Raw genomic sequence first — 16021 nt, forward strand, 5'->3', positions numbered from 1 at the left:
TCGAAAATTACAAGTCTCATGAATATACTTACCAACATTGTATACATAATAAAGTGTAACTTTGTACATTGTTAGTTTAAATAGTTTATTATTTTAAACTAAAGCTTTGCGTCGACCTTAGCTATGTCTCAACGACCGGCTCGCATAGATCGCTTCGCTCAAATGAGCAAGCAAGAGGAATTAATTGCAAAGAAACGCCAAGAAATATTGGAGAAACAACGAACTTCTGAACTGGCGAAAGCTGTCCAGGCCAGACAGTTAGCTAACCAATTGAAAGTTGGAAGTGTCGAAAATGATGAGGTAGAGAAGAAATCTACTGAAGAAGATGAGACCAAAAGTGTCGTGGAGTCCGCATCCACTCAGGAATCGGTCGTTGCGACGACTTCCTCCTCCGCCTCCTCCTCAACTACTACTGCAAAGGGTATTACAAGTAAAATGACCGGAAAAATGTTTGGTGGTACTGGTCAGAAACGTCCTATAATAGCAGCTCCAAGTGCCGAACAACCACAGCCCAAAGTTCAAAATAGCTTTTGTAATGATGGTTCATTTTTGGAGAATTTTAAAAAGATCCTAGAGCAGCAACAACAAACGAAGCCTATTGTAGTGTAAGTATTATGAATAGAATGCTTGGAAGGAGTACGTCCGTCACCCTTCCGCTGAGAATAGAAGGATATTTTGCCGAAGTCGGAATAGAGCGAAACGTGTTATTAGAAGGGTCAGAGCGTCATTTCATAATAGATTATTTGATGGTAAATCAAATAAAGAAGTTTGGTCAATACTTAAAAAGTATGGGGTGGGGAAGTGCAATGATGTTATTGATGTTGACGTTGAGGAATTGAATAATGTGTTTGTGTCTCATCAGAATGTAGTGTCTCATCAGAATGTTTTCCCGAGTGTCTCTGATGCTAGTGAAGGTAATTTTTCGTTTCGTGCTGTTACTTATGCTGACTTAGTTGATGCTCTGTCTCTTATCAAGTCGAATGCAGTGGGTTCTGACGGTTTTACTTTAAAGTACCTGAAAATGAGTTTCCAATTTTTTGCTAGGCATCTTTTGCATATTGTCAATACTATTTTCATGACTTCGTCGTATCCATCTTTATGGAAAATTGGGAAGATTATTCCTATACGGAAGAATGATGCTGTAGTTAGTTATAGGCCTATTTCTATTATGCCCATTCTATCGAAAATGGTGGAATATCTCATGAAGTCTCAGATGATGGACACTATTATCGAGAACTCCTTGCTCCATGATTCACAGACTGGCTTTAGAAGGAATCGCGGCGCAGCATCTCTTTTGATCGGGCTTACTGATAATATTAGAAAAGTAGTGAGTGACCGTGGTAATGTGTTCTAGTGTCGTTAGATCTTGAAAAAGCGTTTGATAGGGTAGATCATGCTATTCTTTTATGTAAACTTATGACTTTCTTTGGATTTTCATCTTCTGCATGTTTGTTAGTTAAGTCTTACCTTAGAAATAGATTTCAATATGTTTGTAGTGGTGGTCGTTGCTCGAGTATGTTGCGTGTAGTTAGTGGTGTTCCACAGGGGTCTGTGCTTGGGCCGCTTTTATTCATTATGTTCATTAATGATCTGTTTGATTTAGTAGCTAGTCCGAATTGTTTACCATTTGCGTTTGCTGATGATATACAACTTCTTTTTAAAAGTCTGTCTGATTTCCCTGATGTCCTGCAAAGTGTTATTGACGATACGTCAAGAGTTTTATGTGACTGGATGTGTACAAATGGTCTTTCTGTTAATACTGACAAAACTAAGGCGATTAGGTTCACTAATCATGGGGATGTGTCTGTGAATTTTGGGAATGTGCCAATCGCCTTTGTTGATCGTGTCAAGTGTCTTGGTGTTGTCTTGGATTCTGACTTATCATTTCAACCTCATATCAGTGCAATATGTTCTAGGATTAATTTTCTTTTAAGTAAGTTGTACAATGTTGAATTACATATGCCGTTTGTGATTAGGAAGAGAGTAGCTCATTCCCTGTTGATGCCTGTCATTTTGTATTGTTTAGAGGTGTTTTCTGGGACGTTAGGATTTGTCTTCAAGAAAATTCAGCTGATTTTTAATAGAATAATTAGATTTGTTTATGCTCTCAATGTTCGTCAGCATGTGACACCATGTGTCATTGACTTTTTGGGATGTGAATTTTGCAAATTTGTAGATATTCGTGTTTTGTTGCATTTCCATAAGGTATATAGGACACAAACGCCTAGGTACGTTGCGGAATTGTTTACCTTCTGCAGGTCGGTTCGTAACCCACAAATATTTATACCTACACACAAAAAATTATCACCAAATTTTTTTCAATTAAACACTTAATTGAATTTGGAAACGGATTCAATTAATATGTTAATTGATTCAATTAATTATTTAATCAAATCCGAATAAAAACCAATTAAAAAAATGATTGATATTTGTTACGTTTCCAATTTATATATTAATTGATTCAATCAATTTGTTAATCAATTCGGAAATAATTTTTAATTACAAACGTGATTGAAATTTTTTCCGTTTCCAATTACACATGTGATTGATCCAATCACCTTTGTGATTGAAACTGAATAATTTTGAGCAATGGGAAGAGCGAAAAGAGAACAAGAGAATGGGTATTTATTCAACAAAGTATGATGGAGAGATCAGTCTGTGGAAGTAACTCGTAACGAACGGTTGGGTTTTTGTTTTTCGCGTAAATTGAAAAACATGATTGGCGACATTCTGTCTGCTGCATTCAATATGTGTGCATAAATATTTTGAACGCAACAACAAATCATAGCAAAGGGTTGAAATAAATAAAGTGTGCAACAACAAACGGCCACGTGGTAAGGGTTTGAAAAAAATATATGAGAGAACGCATTTGAAATTACCTGTGTTTGTGTTTTGTGGTATTGTAAAAATGGAAAACAATCTACGTTTATTGAAGGTAAGAAATTGTGAAATGTGAATACCGTTTTCCATTGAAGCCTGTTTACATTAAACGGACTAAAATAATATATTTTTTATTTGTTTCTTTTAGTGACCAATTTTATTTCGTGAAATTGACCAATCAATCCCATCAACTCCATCATTTTATCAAATATTTAAGAATATGTTTGCAATAAAAAAGTGGGTACTGTATTGATCTTTAAAAATTATACATTTTTTTCACTCCTAGTTTTCTTAAAACCAAGAGCGGTATGGGTTTGTTGGAAGATTCTCCTTGAAGTTGCGAAGTGGCGTTGGCATTAAATTGTATTTTTGTTTCCTGCCTTTTTCAGTTTGAACCCAAGTAGAGAGCAATATATCTGGTATATAAACTAATGAGCTGAATTATGTAATGGTAAAAAGTTCTTTCTTTTGGATTTAAAAATATGAAAAATATCCGAAAATAATGAAAAAATTTGTATTTTCCATTTATATTTTTACCTATTTCCAGAATTTGCAAGGTATCATCAATATAATACCAAATATTACATTGCTTTCCCATTATTTTTGTCTTTGATTGGTTCAAATTTTAATAGACGATTGTAATGTATGGAAATTTTGGAAAGGAATTGTTACTAAAATTAAATTACCGAGCTCCTTAATACACCTTTTTATGCTAAAAGACTACAACTGCAAAAGAAGATTATAGATCTGCAACCTGGAACTTAGAATTGAACTTGATATTCTATGCAGGTAATGTTTAACAAAATTAACTTTTAATTGAACAACATTAAATTCGAATTATTCTGTTTACTTTCAGAAAAACTAATTTAGCTTACAGGCTGCTGATTTATTGGAAATCTAGGCGCATCTACATATTAGAAGGAACATGCTAACATGGTTATTATTATAAGGAAGATAATGATTTATATAATTTATTTGTTCACCCTATAGTAATTGTATTTGTAAGTTATGTTAGAACAAAACACAAATGACAAGAACCAAATTTATTTGTCTATTGCATAATTCAAAAAATAATAAAATGTTAAATATGTTTTATAAGAAAACATATTTTCTTTTATTTCAAATAAAACTAAATACGATTTTGGGGTCGCAATATATAATTTTTTTGATCGAAATTTATAGCCAATTTCAATTAATTATTTAATTGAATGAATCAAATAGTTGATTGATTTTTGTCGCGAAATTAATTAAAATTTTAATTGATTCAATTAAAACTGTGATTGAATTTTATGTTAAAAATCAATCACGTTTTTAATTGATTCAATCACACAATTAATTGATTCCGTGACAAAAGTCAATCAAATTTTTAATTAAAAATCGTGTTGGTTTTCAATCAAAATGGGTGATTGATACTATCATTTTCGTGATTGAAGACATTTCAATTAAAAAAATGATTGATTCCGCGATTTTCGTGATTGAATTCAAAAAATTTTTTTTTGTGTGTAGGTTAACGACTTCATTAGAAAAGTCTTATTTTGTCCGCGTTGCTCGCATTTTCAATGCATTACCTATTTCTCTCAAGATATTTAATTGTTCCTCAACTACATTTCGTAAAAGACTACATGTTCATTTTTCTAATTCATGAGTCAAATGTGTGATAAGTAAAGGGTGATTCTTTTGAGGTTAGGATTTTCATGCATTAGTATTTGACAGATCACGTGGGATTTCAGACATGGTGTCAAAGAGAAAGATGCTCAGTATGCTTTGACATTTCATCATGAATAGACTTACTAACGAGCCACAAAGTCGAATTTTCAGTGAATGGGCCCTAGAAAAGTTGGCAGAAAATCCGCTTTTTTATCGACAAATTTTGTTCAGCGATGAGGCTCATTTCTGGTTGAATGGCTACGTAAATAAGCAAAATTGCCGCATTTGGAGTGAAGAGCAACCAGAAGCCGTTCAAGAACTGCCCATGCATCCCGAAAAATGCACTGTTTGTTGTGGTTTGTACGCTGGTGGAATCATTGGACCGTATTTTTTCAAAGATGCTGTTGGACGCAACGTTACGGTGAATGGCGATCGCTATCGTTCGATGCTAACAAACTTTTTGTTGCCAAAAATGGAAGAACTGAACTTGGTTGACATGTGGTTTCAACAAGATGGCGCTACATGCCACACAGCTCGCGATTCTATGGCCATTTTGAGGGAAAACTTCGGAGAACAATTCATCTCAAGAAATGGACCGGTAAGTTGGCCACCAAGATCATGCGATTTGACGCCTTTAGACTATTTTTTGTGGGGCTACGTCAAGTCTAAAGTCTACAGAAATAAGCCAGCAACTATTCCAGCTTTGGAAGACAACATTTCCGAAGAAATTCGGGCTATTCCGGCCGAAATGCTCGAAAAAGTTGCCCAAAATTGGACTTTCCGAATGGACCACCTAAGACGCAGCCGCGGTCAACATTTAAATGAAATTATCTTCAAAAAGTAAATGTCATGGACCAATCTAACGTTTCAAATAAAGAACCGATGAGATTTTGCAAATTTTATGCGTTTTTTTTTAAAAAAAAGTTATCAAGCTCTTAACAAATCACCCTTATATAAGTCTTATATAATTTATGTCAGTTAATAATTTTAATTTTATTTTTATTATTTTTTTCTTTTTTTTTGTTATGTTAAATGTTAATTTAGTTTTTATCCTGCATGTATTGTCTCATCCCTAACGTTGTGTTAGCAGATGTTGACTAGTTACTGAGTAGCTGTAAATTCTTTAATTAATTTTTTTTTAATTTTTATTTATTTTTTTATATATATATTTTTTATTTAGTTTTTAGTTTTTTTTATTTAGTTTGTATTATGTTATATCATTTTTTTATTTATTTTATTGAGTCTCTTTACTAGCTTTTTATGTTAGTATTGCTGTCTTACTCACATATTCATGTTTTTTTTTTACTTTTTTATTTTTTTTTATTGTTCTTATTTTTTAATTTTTTAAATTGATAATTTAATTTATTTTTTTTAATAGTTTTTTTCTTAATTTTGTTAATTTGTTTTAATTATTATGTATTTGTTTGATTCAAATTCAGTTTAGTCACTTATTGATACTATTTTTGTTATTAATTTCTAGTTTTTAAGCGCATAATTTTTATAATTTGTTATTATTGCTATGTTTGTGTAGTTTTGGAATCCGTATATGGCTTTGCAGCTTGGATTCGCCAAGAGAAAATAAATAAATAAATAAATAAATCTTATGTGGAGTCGAAATTAGACATAAAGGGTGATTTGTTAAGAGCTTGATAACTTTTTTTAAAAAAAAACGCATAAAATTTGCAAAATCTCATCGGTTCTTTATTTGAAACGTTAGATTGGTCCATGACATTTACTTTTTGAAGATAATTTCATTTAAATGTTGACCGCGGCTGCGTCTTAGGTGGTCCATTCGGAAAGTCCAATTTTGGGCAACTTTTTCGAGCATTTCGGCCGGAATAGCCCGAATTTCTTCGGAAATGTTGTCTTCCAAAGCTGGAATAGTTGCTGGCTTATTTCTGTAGACTTTAGACTTGACGTAGCCCCACAAAAAATAGTCTAAAGGCGTCAAATCGCATGATCTTGGTGGCCAACTTACCGGTCCATTTCTTGAGATGAATTGTTCTCCGAAGTTTTCCCTCAAAATGGCCATAGAATCGCGAGCTGTGTGGCATGTAGCGCCATCTTGTTGAAACCACATGTCAACCAAGTTCAGTTCTTCCATTTTTGGCAACAAAAAGTTTGTTAGCATCGAACGATAGCGATCGCCATTCACCGTAACGTTGCGTCCAACAGCATCTTTGAAAAAATACGGTCCAATGATTCCACCAGCGTACAAACCACACCAAACAGTGCATTTTTCGGGATGCATGGGCAGTTCTTGAACGGCTTCTGGTTGCTCTTCACTCCAAATGCGGCAATTTTGCTTATTTACGTAGCCATTCAACCAGAAATGAGCCTCATCGCTGAACAAAATTTGTCGATAAAAAAGCGGATTTTCTGCCAACTTTTCTAGGGCCCATTCACTGAAAATTCGACGTTGTGGCTCGTTAGTAAGTCTATTCATGATGAAATGTCAAAGCATACTGAGCATCTTTCTCTTTGACACCATGTCTGAAATCCCACGTGATCTGTCAAATACTAATGCATGAAAATCCTAACCTCAAAAGAATCACCCTTTAGATACGCAGCACATACTGTGGGCTAAAACTAAAATTGTGATCTCTTACAAAATCTACTTTGAAGTCGAATTTTCAAAAATGTCACAAATGTCTGAACTGATTTTGATTTCTTCAAACATTGGAGATATCTGGGATCTATGTTAAAGACTATACTAATTTTCCCAGATCTCAATAGGGAATATTTCTGAAAAAAGCCTGGACTAAAAGTGACTTTGATTAGAGTTTGGGTATAAAAAACACAGTCACTTTGAATTTCTAAATAATATTATTCAATAACCTTTAATACTAATTTTTCTGTTTGCTTATTCAGGCCTGAAATACCAGTGACCACAAGCGCTGAAACAGAAACGCCCACATCAGCTGCAGCAACAGAACAAACAAATACAAATCAACATCAGGTACCACCACCACCACCTCAACAACAACACCAGGTCGCCATGCCACCAACATCGCAGCCAATGCAATTTCCATTTAATCCCGCCCTAATTGCTGCCCATCAGAATCATTTAATATTGCAAGATACAAATTCATCTCCTGTACCACCAATGCCTATGCCACCACATAGTGCAGCTGCATTTTTCAATCCAGCACCACAATTTGTGCCACCACCTCCTCCACCAACAACTTCAGTAGGTGCTATGCTATTGCCAATGCCGGGAGTGACAGTGGCTCCACCACCACCACCTCCTCCACCGCAATTGCCGCTTAGTTTGGCCAGTTTGACACCATTATATATGATACCGGCCCCGGAACCTTTGCAATTGAATACAATACCACAACCGAAGGAGTTTGATTTGAATGCAATACCTAAGCCGCAGTTAAATTTAGAAGCAATACAAATGCCATCCAATAATGGTCAGGAAGCGAATTTAAATATGCGACCAGACTTTGAAGTGGGCTCACAACATCAGAATCTAGAGTGTGAACAGCAACAACAACAGCAGCACCAACACTCGCAGCAGCAGATGGTTCAGCAATCCGATTTTCAACAAAATTCCCAAGGTGAGTTTATATGTAAAAAAAAACATATTACCTCATTTACTTTTGGCTGAGTTTTATTCCCATCTCTTACACTTTTATAATTTTTTTTTTAATATTTCGTCATGGCAAACTTTTCCATTTGTTGTCTTTGTTTAGAATGTAGTTTATGAATCGATATACAGAGTTATCCAATATTTCTCTGATTTGCTTGCGACTTTATTTTTTGATATTTGGACGGAGATTGTGCACGAGTATTGTGAAAAAACTAAACCTTGTTTGTTAGAATTTACTTGAAATTTACGGAGGACATGGGGTGAGGTTATGAACGTAATATGGGTTACCATTTTTTTGATATTTGGATGGGGAAGGGGGACCACCCCTTTGCCCGACTTTTTACAAATTGGCTTAAGTTCTACGATTTGCTTGAGATTTTCGTGTAAGGTTGGGGTGTCGTTTAGACAAAGACCCTTTATTTTTTGATATTTGGACAGGGAGGGGGGCCTCCCCTTTGCCTGACTTCTTTTCAAGTAAACTTCTCCGCATTACTTGAAATTTAGGGAGGACGTAGGCGGATATGAAATTAATAAAGCGTACCTGATTTATTATACTTGGACGGAGAGGGGGCCTCACCTTTGCCCGACTTTTTAAGTTCTCCCATATGCTTAAAATTGTCTTGGAAGGTTGGGGTTAGCGTCTAGAAAAAAGAACCGGGATCTACCCTTTGCCCGACTTTTTTTAAGTACAGTGAAGAAAATAAACTCCGCACACAAAATTTTTTTTCACGAAATTAATTGATCCAATTAAATTTTTAACTAAAAATTTCTTCAATTACGAAAATTGTAGTATCAACCACAGTTTTAATTGGAAATTAAAAAATACTTGATTAATAAATTTCATTAGCAATTGTCAATAAATTTTTTATTTATTCAATTAAAAATTTAATTGATGTTGAATTCAAAAATCAATTAAGTTTTTCCTTAAAACGTAACTATTTTCAATTACTTTCTTAACTGACTTAGTGTTTTCAGTTTTATTAAAAATTGATTGTTTGAAATAATTTTTTGGTTAATTTGATCACTTTTTTAAGTGACTTAGTCTTCTGAGTTTGATTAAAAAATTAATTGTATCAATTAATTTTTTAATTAAAAATTATTAAATTTCAATCATTAACTTAATTAATTTAATGTTTCTATCTTGATTAAAAAGGTAATTTTATCAATTAATTTATTAATTGAAAACATTTTCTACTTCAATCAATTTTTTAATTGGAAATATTTTGGTGATATTTTTTTCTGTGCAAATTTTTTGAAATTTACAAAGGACGTGTGGAGAGCTTATGAAATTAATATGGAGAGCCTAATTTTTTTTGCACCACGGTGGCTCCCGGGGAAGGGAAACCCCTCTTTGATATAGTGAAAAATCTAAACTTAATCGATTTACTTGAAATTTGTAGGGAATGTGGGATGGTATGAAATGAATGTAGGGCATGCACGAGTTTTTGAAACTTTATAGTTTTTCGATTTTCTTGAAATTTGCAGGGAAGGTAGGGTGTGCTCTCTAAATCGCAATTAGGTACTTAATTTGTTGATATTTGCGCAGGAGGGGAAGCTCCTTATTGTCTGACTTTTTTTTTAGATAAAAAACTTCAATTTACACAAAAAAATCAAAATTTTTCCAATAAAAATTTTAATTGAATTCAAAAAAAAAAAAAAAATTCAATTAAAAATTTAATTGGTTCAACAATTTTTTTAATTGAAATAAAAATCAGTCACAGAAAATAGTCGTATCAATAAAATATCACCAACATTTTTCCAATCAAAATTTGAATTGAATTATAAAAATTAAAAATTTAATTGGTTCAACAAATTTTTTATTTGAAATAAAAATTAGTCACAGAAAATATTAGCATCAATAAAATTTTTAATGCGATAAATTAATTAGTTTCTGCGATTGAAGAAAATTCTATTAAAATTTAATTGCATCAATTAATTTCGTGATTGAAGACAAAAAAATAGTTTTTTTCTGTGTGCTTCACTTGCCGGTATGCCGTATTTGCAACCATGTCTTCAAAAGGTCTTGTCGAATTTTCCATAATAGCAAAAGTGGTGAAAAATCACTTTTCCATAATTATCAAAAAAAAAAAAAAAAAAACGAAAAACTTCTTTTTGAGAAAGAACACAACCCACCTCTTTATTATTTTGTTATTTAGTTAGTTGGCTATCGGAAAAGGTGTCTAGTCGTAAATATTTTATCGATTCATAACCTAAATTTTCAAGAATTTGTTTTATTTTATTAAATAATAACATTTCCCACAATTATATATCCAAAAATTCGCCAAAAGTACAATAATACACTTTATATGATATTTGTAAAATCGTACATCTACACTTCAATTATGTTTATCATAATAATTGTAGTTCTTTTCAAAAGCATGCTTACTTACATGTTTTTCTAGTTTTTTGTTTGTTTTATATTAAATTTCGAATCTATTGTTTTTCTCATCTATCTATAAACAATTTACAATTATAAGCTTAACGAATAAGATTTTAAGAGAATTTTCAGTAGTTTTTTCAGACAATAACCCGCTCGACAATAACAAATGCATACAAATACCAACATCTATAGAAAATCTTATCGATTTGGTGGTCGATAATGGTGATGCATATGAAGAAACATTACGTGGCTATAAAAATCAATTACATCCAGCATTGTGGTAAATAAATCAATAATGATGCGTACGAAAATTATAAATTTTTCTGACTGACTGAATTGGACAGTAGAGGCTTACAGATGATATGTGTTGTTTGGGGTTATCAAAATGTGTGAAAAGTAATGGCTAGTCAGATTTAATTTGTTCGGATCATTGTATATGATAAAAATGTTTGATTTAATTTGATTCAATTTAAAACATACATATAATACAAATGATTCATTTCGGTTCAATTTATTTTACTTAGTTAAATTCATATCATTTCAAAATTAATTATAATAATTATTTAATTAATTTAATTAAATTTATATTTAATTTTTAATTAATAATAATAAAATTGTAAAGAAATAATGTATCCAATTTAATGCAAATCGTTGCAATTTAATTCATTTAAACTTAGTTTAGTTTAATTTAATTTATTTTACTTTAATTTATTTTAATATTTTATTCAAATTTAATACTTAATGTACATCAATTCAATAGTATCTATTTTAAATTAATTTAATTACATTAATTTAATTCGAATTAACTTAGTGTTCCATTTCCTATTATACTTATATTCGTACAAGATAAGTTAAAATAGATAAATGTGTCTTCCATCACATACATTAGAGGCGGTATCGATAAATGGTGTGGCCACTGCGTTTATCATGCCTAGACTTAGACTATAATCGTCCTGGCCAAATATTTGACCAAAATGAGTGTCAAACCATTTTCCCATGTTATATATCCAATATGAGCTAAAAATGCCTTTTGTTTGGGCTGTGGTGATGGATTCTTTTTGGATTTCTGTCAAATATTTGCCCAATGTAACCATATCATTAGTATACAAATCTATCTATCTACCTCATAATGTATTAGTAGGTTAACACTAATTAAAAATCACATTGATTTGATTCCAGAAACTCTATCCCCCTTGTTCTGGTTTTCGAATTAAAAATCACATTGATTTGATTCCAGAAACTCTATCCCCCTTCTTCTGGTTTTCGAATTCGCAAAACGCAATATTTTCCTCAATCTATTGTTTCCGAACCACAATGATATTTAACACAAAATTTTTTCATACAGTTGCTATTTGCTATGGAAGAAATTGCTTGGCAAAATAGGAAATGGTTCAGAAGCAGGGTTGCCATTTTCGTCCGATCGTACCAAATTTGGTCCAAAATATTATTAATTTTTAAATTTGGTCCGATGGTCCGACCAACTGGAATTTGGTTGATTTTGGTCCATTTTTGTCAAATCGGTAATTTTTTAAAAATTTTTTATAGAAATTAATTTTTGATAAATTTTTCTATAGAAATAAAATTTGACAAAATTTTCTGTAAAAATAAGATTTTGACAAAAATTTCTATAGAAATAAAATTTTAACAAAATTTTCTATAGGAATAAAATTTTAACTAAATTTTGTATAGAAATAAAGTAAGAAAATTTTTTTGTATAGATACAAAATTATGCAAAAATTTTTATATAGGAATAAAACATTTGACAAAATTTTCTATAGAAATAAAATTTTGACAAAATTTTGTAGAGAAATAAAATGTTGACAAAATTTTCTATAAAAATAAAATATTGACAAAAATGTTTGTATAGATACAAAATTATGCAAAAAATTATGGTATAGGAAGAAAATTTTGACAAAATTTTCGATAGAAATAAAATTTTGACAAAATTATATATAAAAATAAAATTTTGACAAAAATATCTATAAAAATAACAGTTTGACAAAATTTTCTATAGAAATAAAATTTTGACAAAGTTTGCTATATAAATAAAATTTTGACAACATTTTCTATACAAATAAAATTTTGTCAAAATTTTCTATAGAATTAATATTTTGATAAAATTTTCTATAGAAATAAATGTTTGACAAAATGTTCTATGGAAATATATTGGTCCAAGATAAAAATTCATTATGGCAACGCTGTTCAGAAGTTATTTTATTTATACATTTTGCGTTTTGCGAAAAAAAAACAGAACATGGGGGTATATGTGATTTATAAAATTTTGACAAAATTTTGTAGAGAAATAAAATATTGACAAAAATGTTTGTATAGATACAAAATTATGCAAACATTTTGGTATAGGACGAAAATTTTGACAAAATTTTCGATAGAAATATAATTTTGACAAAATTATATATAAAAATAAAATTTTGACAAAAATATCTATAAAAATAACATTTTGACAAAATTTTCTATAGAAATAAAATTTTGACAAAGTTTGCTATATAAATAAATGTTTGGTAAAATTTTCTATGGAAAAATATTGGTCCAAGATAAAAATTCATTATGGCAACGCTGTTCAGAAGTTATTTTATTTATACATTTTGCGTTTTGCGAAAAAAAAACAGAACATGGGCGTGAGGCTCGGAAGTTTCCACTTACCAGCTAGTTATACGAAACGATTAAATCAGTTGAACACTTTTAAATAAATTGGAATACTTCGAACGATACGAATAAATTAAATCTTACTCTTAGTTACATTTCATAAGCAACCGGAAGAAATTTTGCAAAAGACTGACAAACCCCATAAACTATTGTAAGACTTACTAAAAAGACTTTTCTAATACAAAAAATCGAAATTTTATGCTACGACGCCACAAAAATAAAAAAAAAAATGAAAATAAAACAAACCACAATCTATGATGTAATCTTTTGGGAAGCAGAAAAGATGATGAGGACAATGATGATGGTTACTACTGATTATCGAGCTATGCTTACTTGAAATCTCACTCTCTCTCTATATATCTCAACAGCAACGAACGCAAAATGCAAATTTGTCGTGGTTTACCACGTGGTTTTTTGTAAAATATCTATTATTGTTTCGTTTATTCTCTATGAATTTTCTTCTCTTTTTTTGGTATTAATATTTAGGTTCCTAAGTGACAAATCATCGGAACAATATCACCATTACCGTCAAGAAATTATCGATCGTCGTCAGGAAAAACTAAAAGAGCAACAACAAAGAGAATATGAAGAAATGGAACAGGAGAAAAAAACCAATCCAGGCAATTATCGTCAACGGCGGCCTTTGTATTCCATGGAAGAGGATAAATATGATCCAGAATCAGTTATAAGTGCTGATAATGATTCAGATGATGAATATCGTCGTGGAATGATGGATCGTAATACCGATAATATAAAACGTCGCATTGAATGCCGCAATGAATTGAGTGAAGAGGAACGCCAAGAAAGAGAGGCCGAAGAACAGGAGGAGGAGTTACGTAGAATGGAAAAGAAGAAATTGCGTAAAAGCCGTTGGGGTGGCAAAGTTGAAGTACCGGAGAGTTCATCGTCGTCAAGTAAGAACTTAAAATTTTAATTTAGTTATTACACTATTATTAATAATTTTTTAAGACCAAATTCAAACATTTATTTAATCATGGTTTCGAATAGTGAGTGTATAAGTAAAATTTTCCAAATTTCCGGCAAATTATGGATTCATATTTCTTAAAAGTTTACAGTCTAATCTATATAAAAAGATTAGACTGTGAGATTGTCGCGAGATTCTGCTACTGCAGACTTTGATATGGTTAGGCAGTTCGTTATGAAAACACAGATGATTCACTTCTCTTTTTCCAACGAATGCTGCCCGAATTTTGTTTATTCAAAGGCCTCATTAGGTTAAGTATTGAGACACCCTGATATCTTGGGCTCATGTCGGTTATTCAGTACCTGCTGACACCGCATATGGTGAAATTCTCTCTTCTCAACGATATATTTTTTTATATCCAAGGTCATCCGACACCAGGATGGCTACCTGAGATTATTTTTAATAAATCTGACGATCGAGTATAAAATTAATTCGTAAACACCATTTGCCACTCAAAATGATGGCATACTCAAAAAAGATTTCCTGTTCCCTGTATGTTCACATATTCAAGGAGATATTGCCAAAATAATTTTTTTTCTCGAACATTTCGATTTTTAGGGATTTTAAGCAAAATTTTAATTTTTGTGGGGGTAGTCAAAAATTAAAGTCCTTTTTGCTCTAAGACGCATATTTAAGGAGATATGGCAAAAATAAGTTTTTGATATTTTGATCAAAATTTCGGTTTTTTTGGGGTGATTACAAATTAAGGTTCTTTGCGCTCTAAGACGCATATTTAAGGAGATATAGCAAAAATAAATTTTTCATATAAAAATTACGATTTTTTCGCTCTAGGACGGAGCTTTAAGGAGATAGGGATTTTCAGCAAATTTTTAATTTTTTTTTGGGGTGATCACGAATTAGGGTCTAAAAATAAGGTTTTCATAAAAAATTACGATTTTTTGAGGATTTTCGTCAAAATATTGATTTCTTGGGGGTGATTAGGATTTAGAATCCTTTTCGCTCTAGTAAGCAAATTTAAGGAGGGATTTAGAGATCACTAATTAAGGTCTTTTTCGCTTAGAACGCATATTATAGGAGATATGGCAAAAAAAAGGGTTTCATATAACAATTATGATATTTTTTGAGGATTTTCATCAAAATTTAGATTTTTTGGGGTGATCACGAATTAAGGTTATTTTCGCTCTAGAAGGGAGATATTTAAGGGGATATTTAGGGATTTTCATCTAAATTTTATACTTTGGGGGTGGTCACGAATTAGGGTCCTTTTCGCTCACGACGCATATTAAATATATTTTTCATATAAAAAAAATTAGGATTTTTTGAAGATTTTCAAAGTTTAATTTAATTTGGGGTGATCACGAATTAAGGTTCTTTTTGCTCTATTACGCATATTTAAAGAAGGTGATATGACCAAAATAAAAAAATTCAGATTTTTTTTGAAGATTTTCATCAAAATTTTGATTTTTTGTGGGTGATCACGAATTAAGGCGTTTTTCCCCTCTATGAAGGATATTTAAGGAGAAAATTAGGGATTTCAGCAAAATTTTGGGGGATGATCACGACTTAGGGTCATTTTCGCTTACGACACATATTAAAGGAGATATGGCCAAAATAAGATTTTCATATAAAAATTACGAGTTTGAGGATTTTCATCAAAATCTTGATTTTTTGGGGGTAACTACGAATTAGGGTTCTTTTCGCTCTAGGACGCATATTTAAGGAAACATTTAGGGATTTTCTGCAAAATTTTAATTTTTTTGGGGAGATATGGCCAAAATAAGATTTTCATATAAAAATTAGGATTTTTTGAGGATTTTCATCAAAACTTAAAAAAGGAATAAAATTAGGATGTTTTGAGGAATTGCATCAAAATTTAAATTTTTTTGGGCAAAATATTGATATTTTGGGG

The 16021-nt window shown here is 31.3% G+C and overlaps 1 protein-coding gene and 1 long non-coding RNA gene across 3 annotated transcripts in view; both read left to right on the forward strand.

Moving 5' to 3' along the window:
* The window catches only part of LOC142220353 (uncharacterized), an 18187-nt gene continuing 2166 nt past the window's right edge, over positions 1–16021 (forward strand). The window contains exons 1-4 of one of the 2 annotated variants that reach the window (XM_075289441.1): positions 1–605; positions 7399–8090; positions 10632–10782; positions 13653–14080. In XM_075289441.1, the coding sequence (XP_075145556.1) occupies positions 124–605; positions 7399–8090; positions 10632–10782; positions 13653–14080 (1753 nt within the window). In that variant the 5' untranslated portion in view covers positions 1–123. The remainder of the gene's footprint in view (positions 606–7398; positions 8091–10631; positions 10783–13652; positions 14081–16021) is intronic. The other variant, XM_075289442.1, reaches the window with a different exon arrangement.
* Positions 2550–3896, forward strand: LOC142220354 (uncharacterized). Its single transcript, XR_012717860.1, has 4 exons — positions 2550–2935; positions 3029–3117; positions 3270–3331; positions 3428–3896. It is a non-coding gene; the product is annotated as an uncharacterized LOC142220354 (long non-coding RNA).

This window comes from Haematobia irritans, chromosome 1 (assembly GCF_050003625.1).
Source record: "Haematobia irritans isolate KBUSLIRL chromosome 1, ASM5000362v1, whole genome shotgun sequence".
NCBI classification, from domain to species: domain Eukaryota; kingdom Metazoa; phylum Arthropoda; class Insecta; order Diptera; family Muscidae; genus Haematobia; species Haematobia irritans.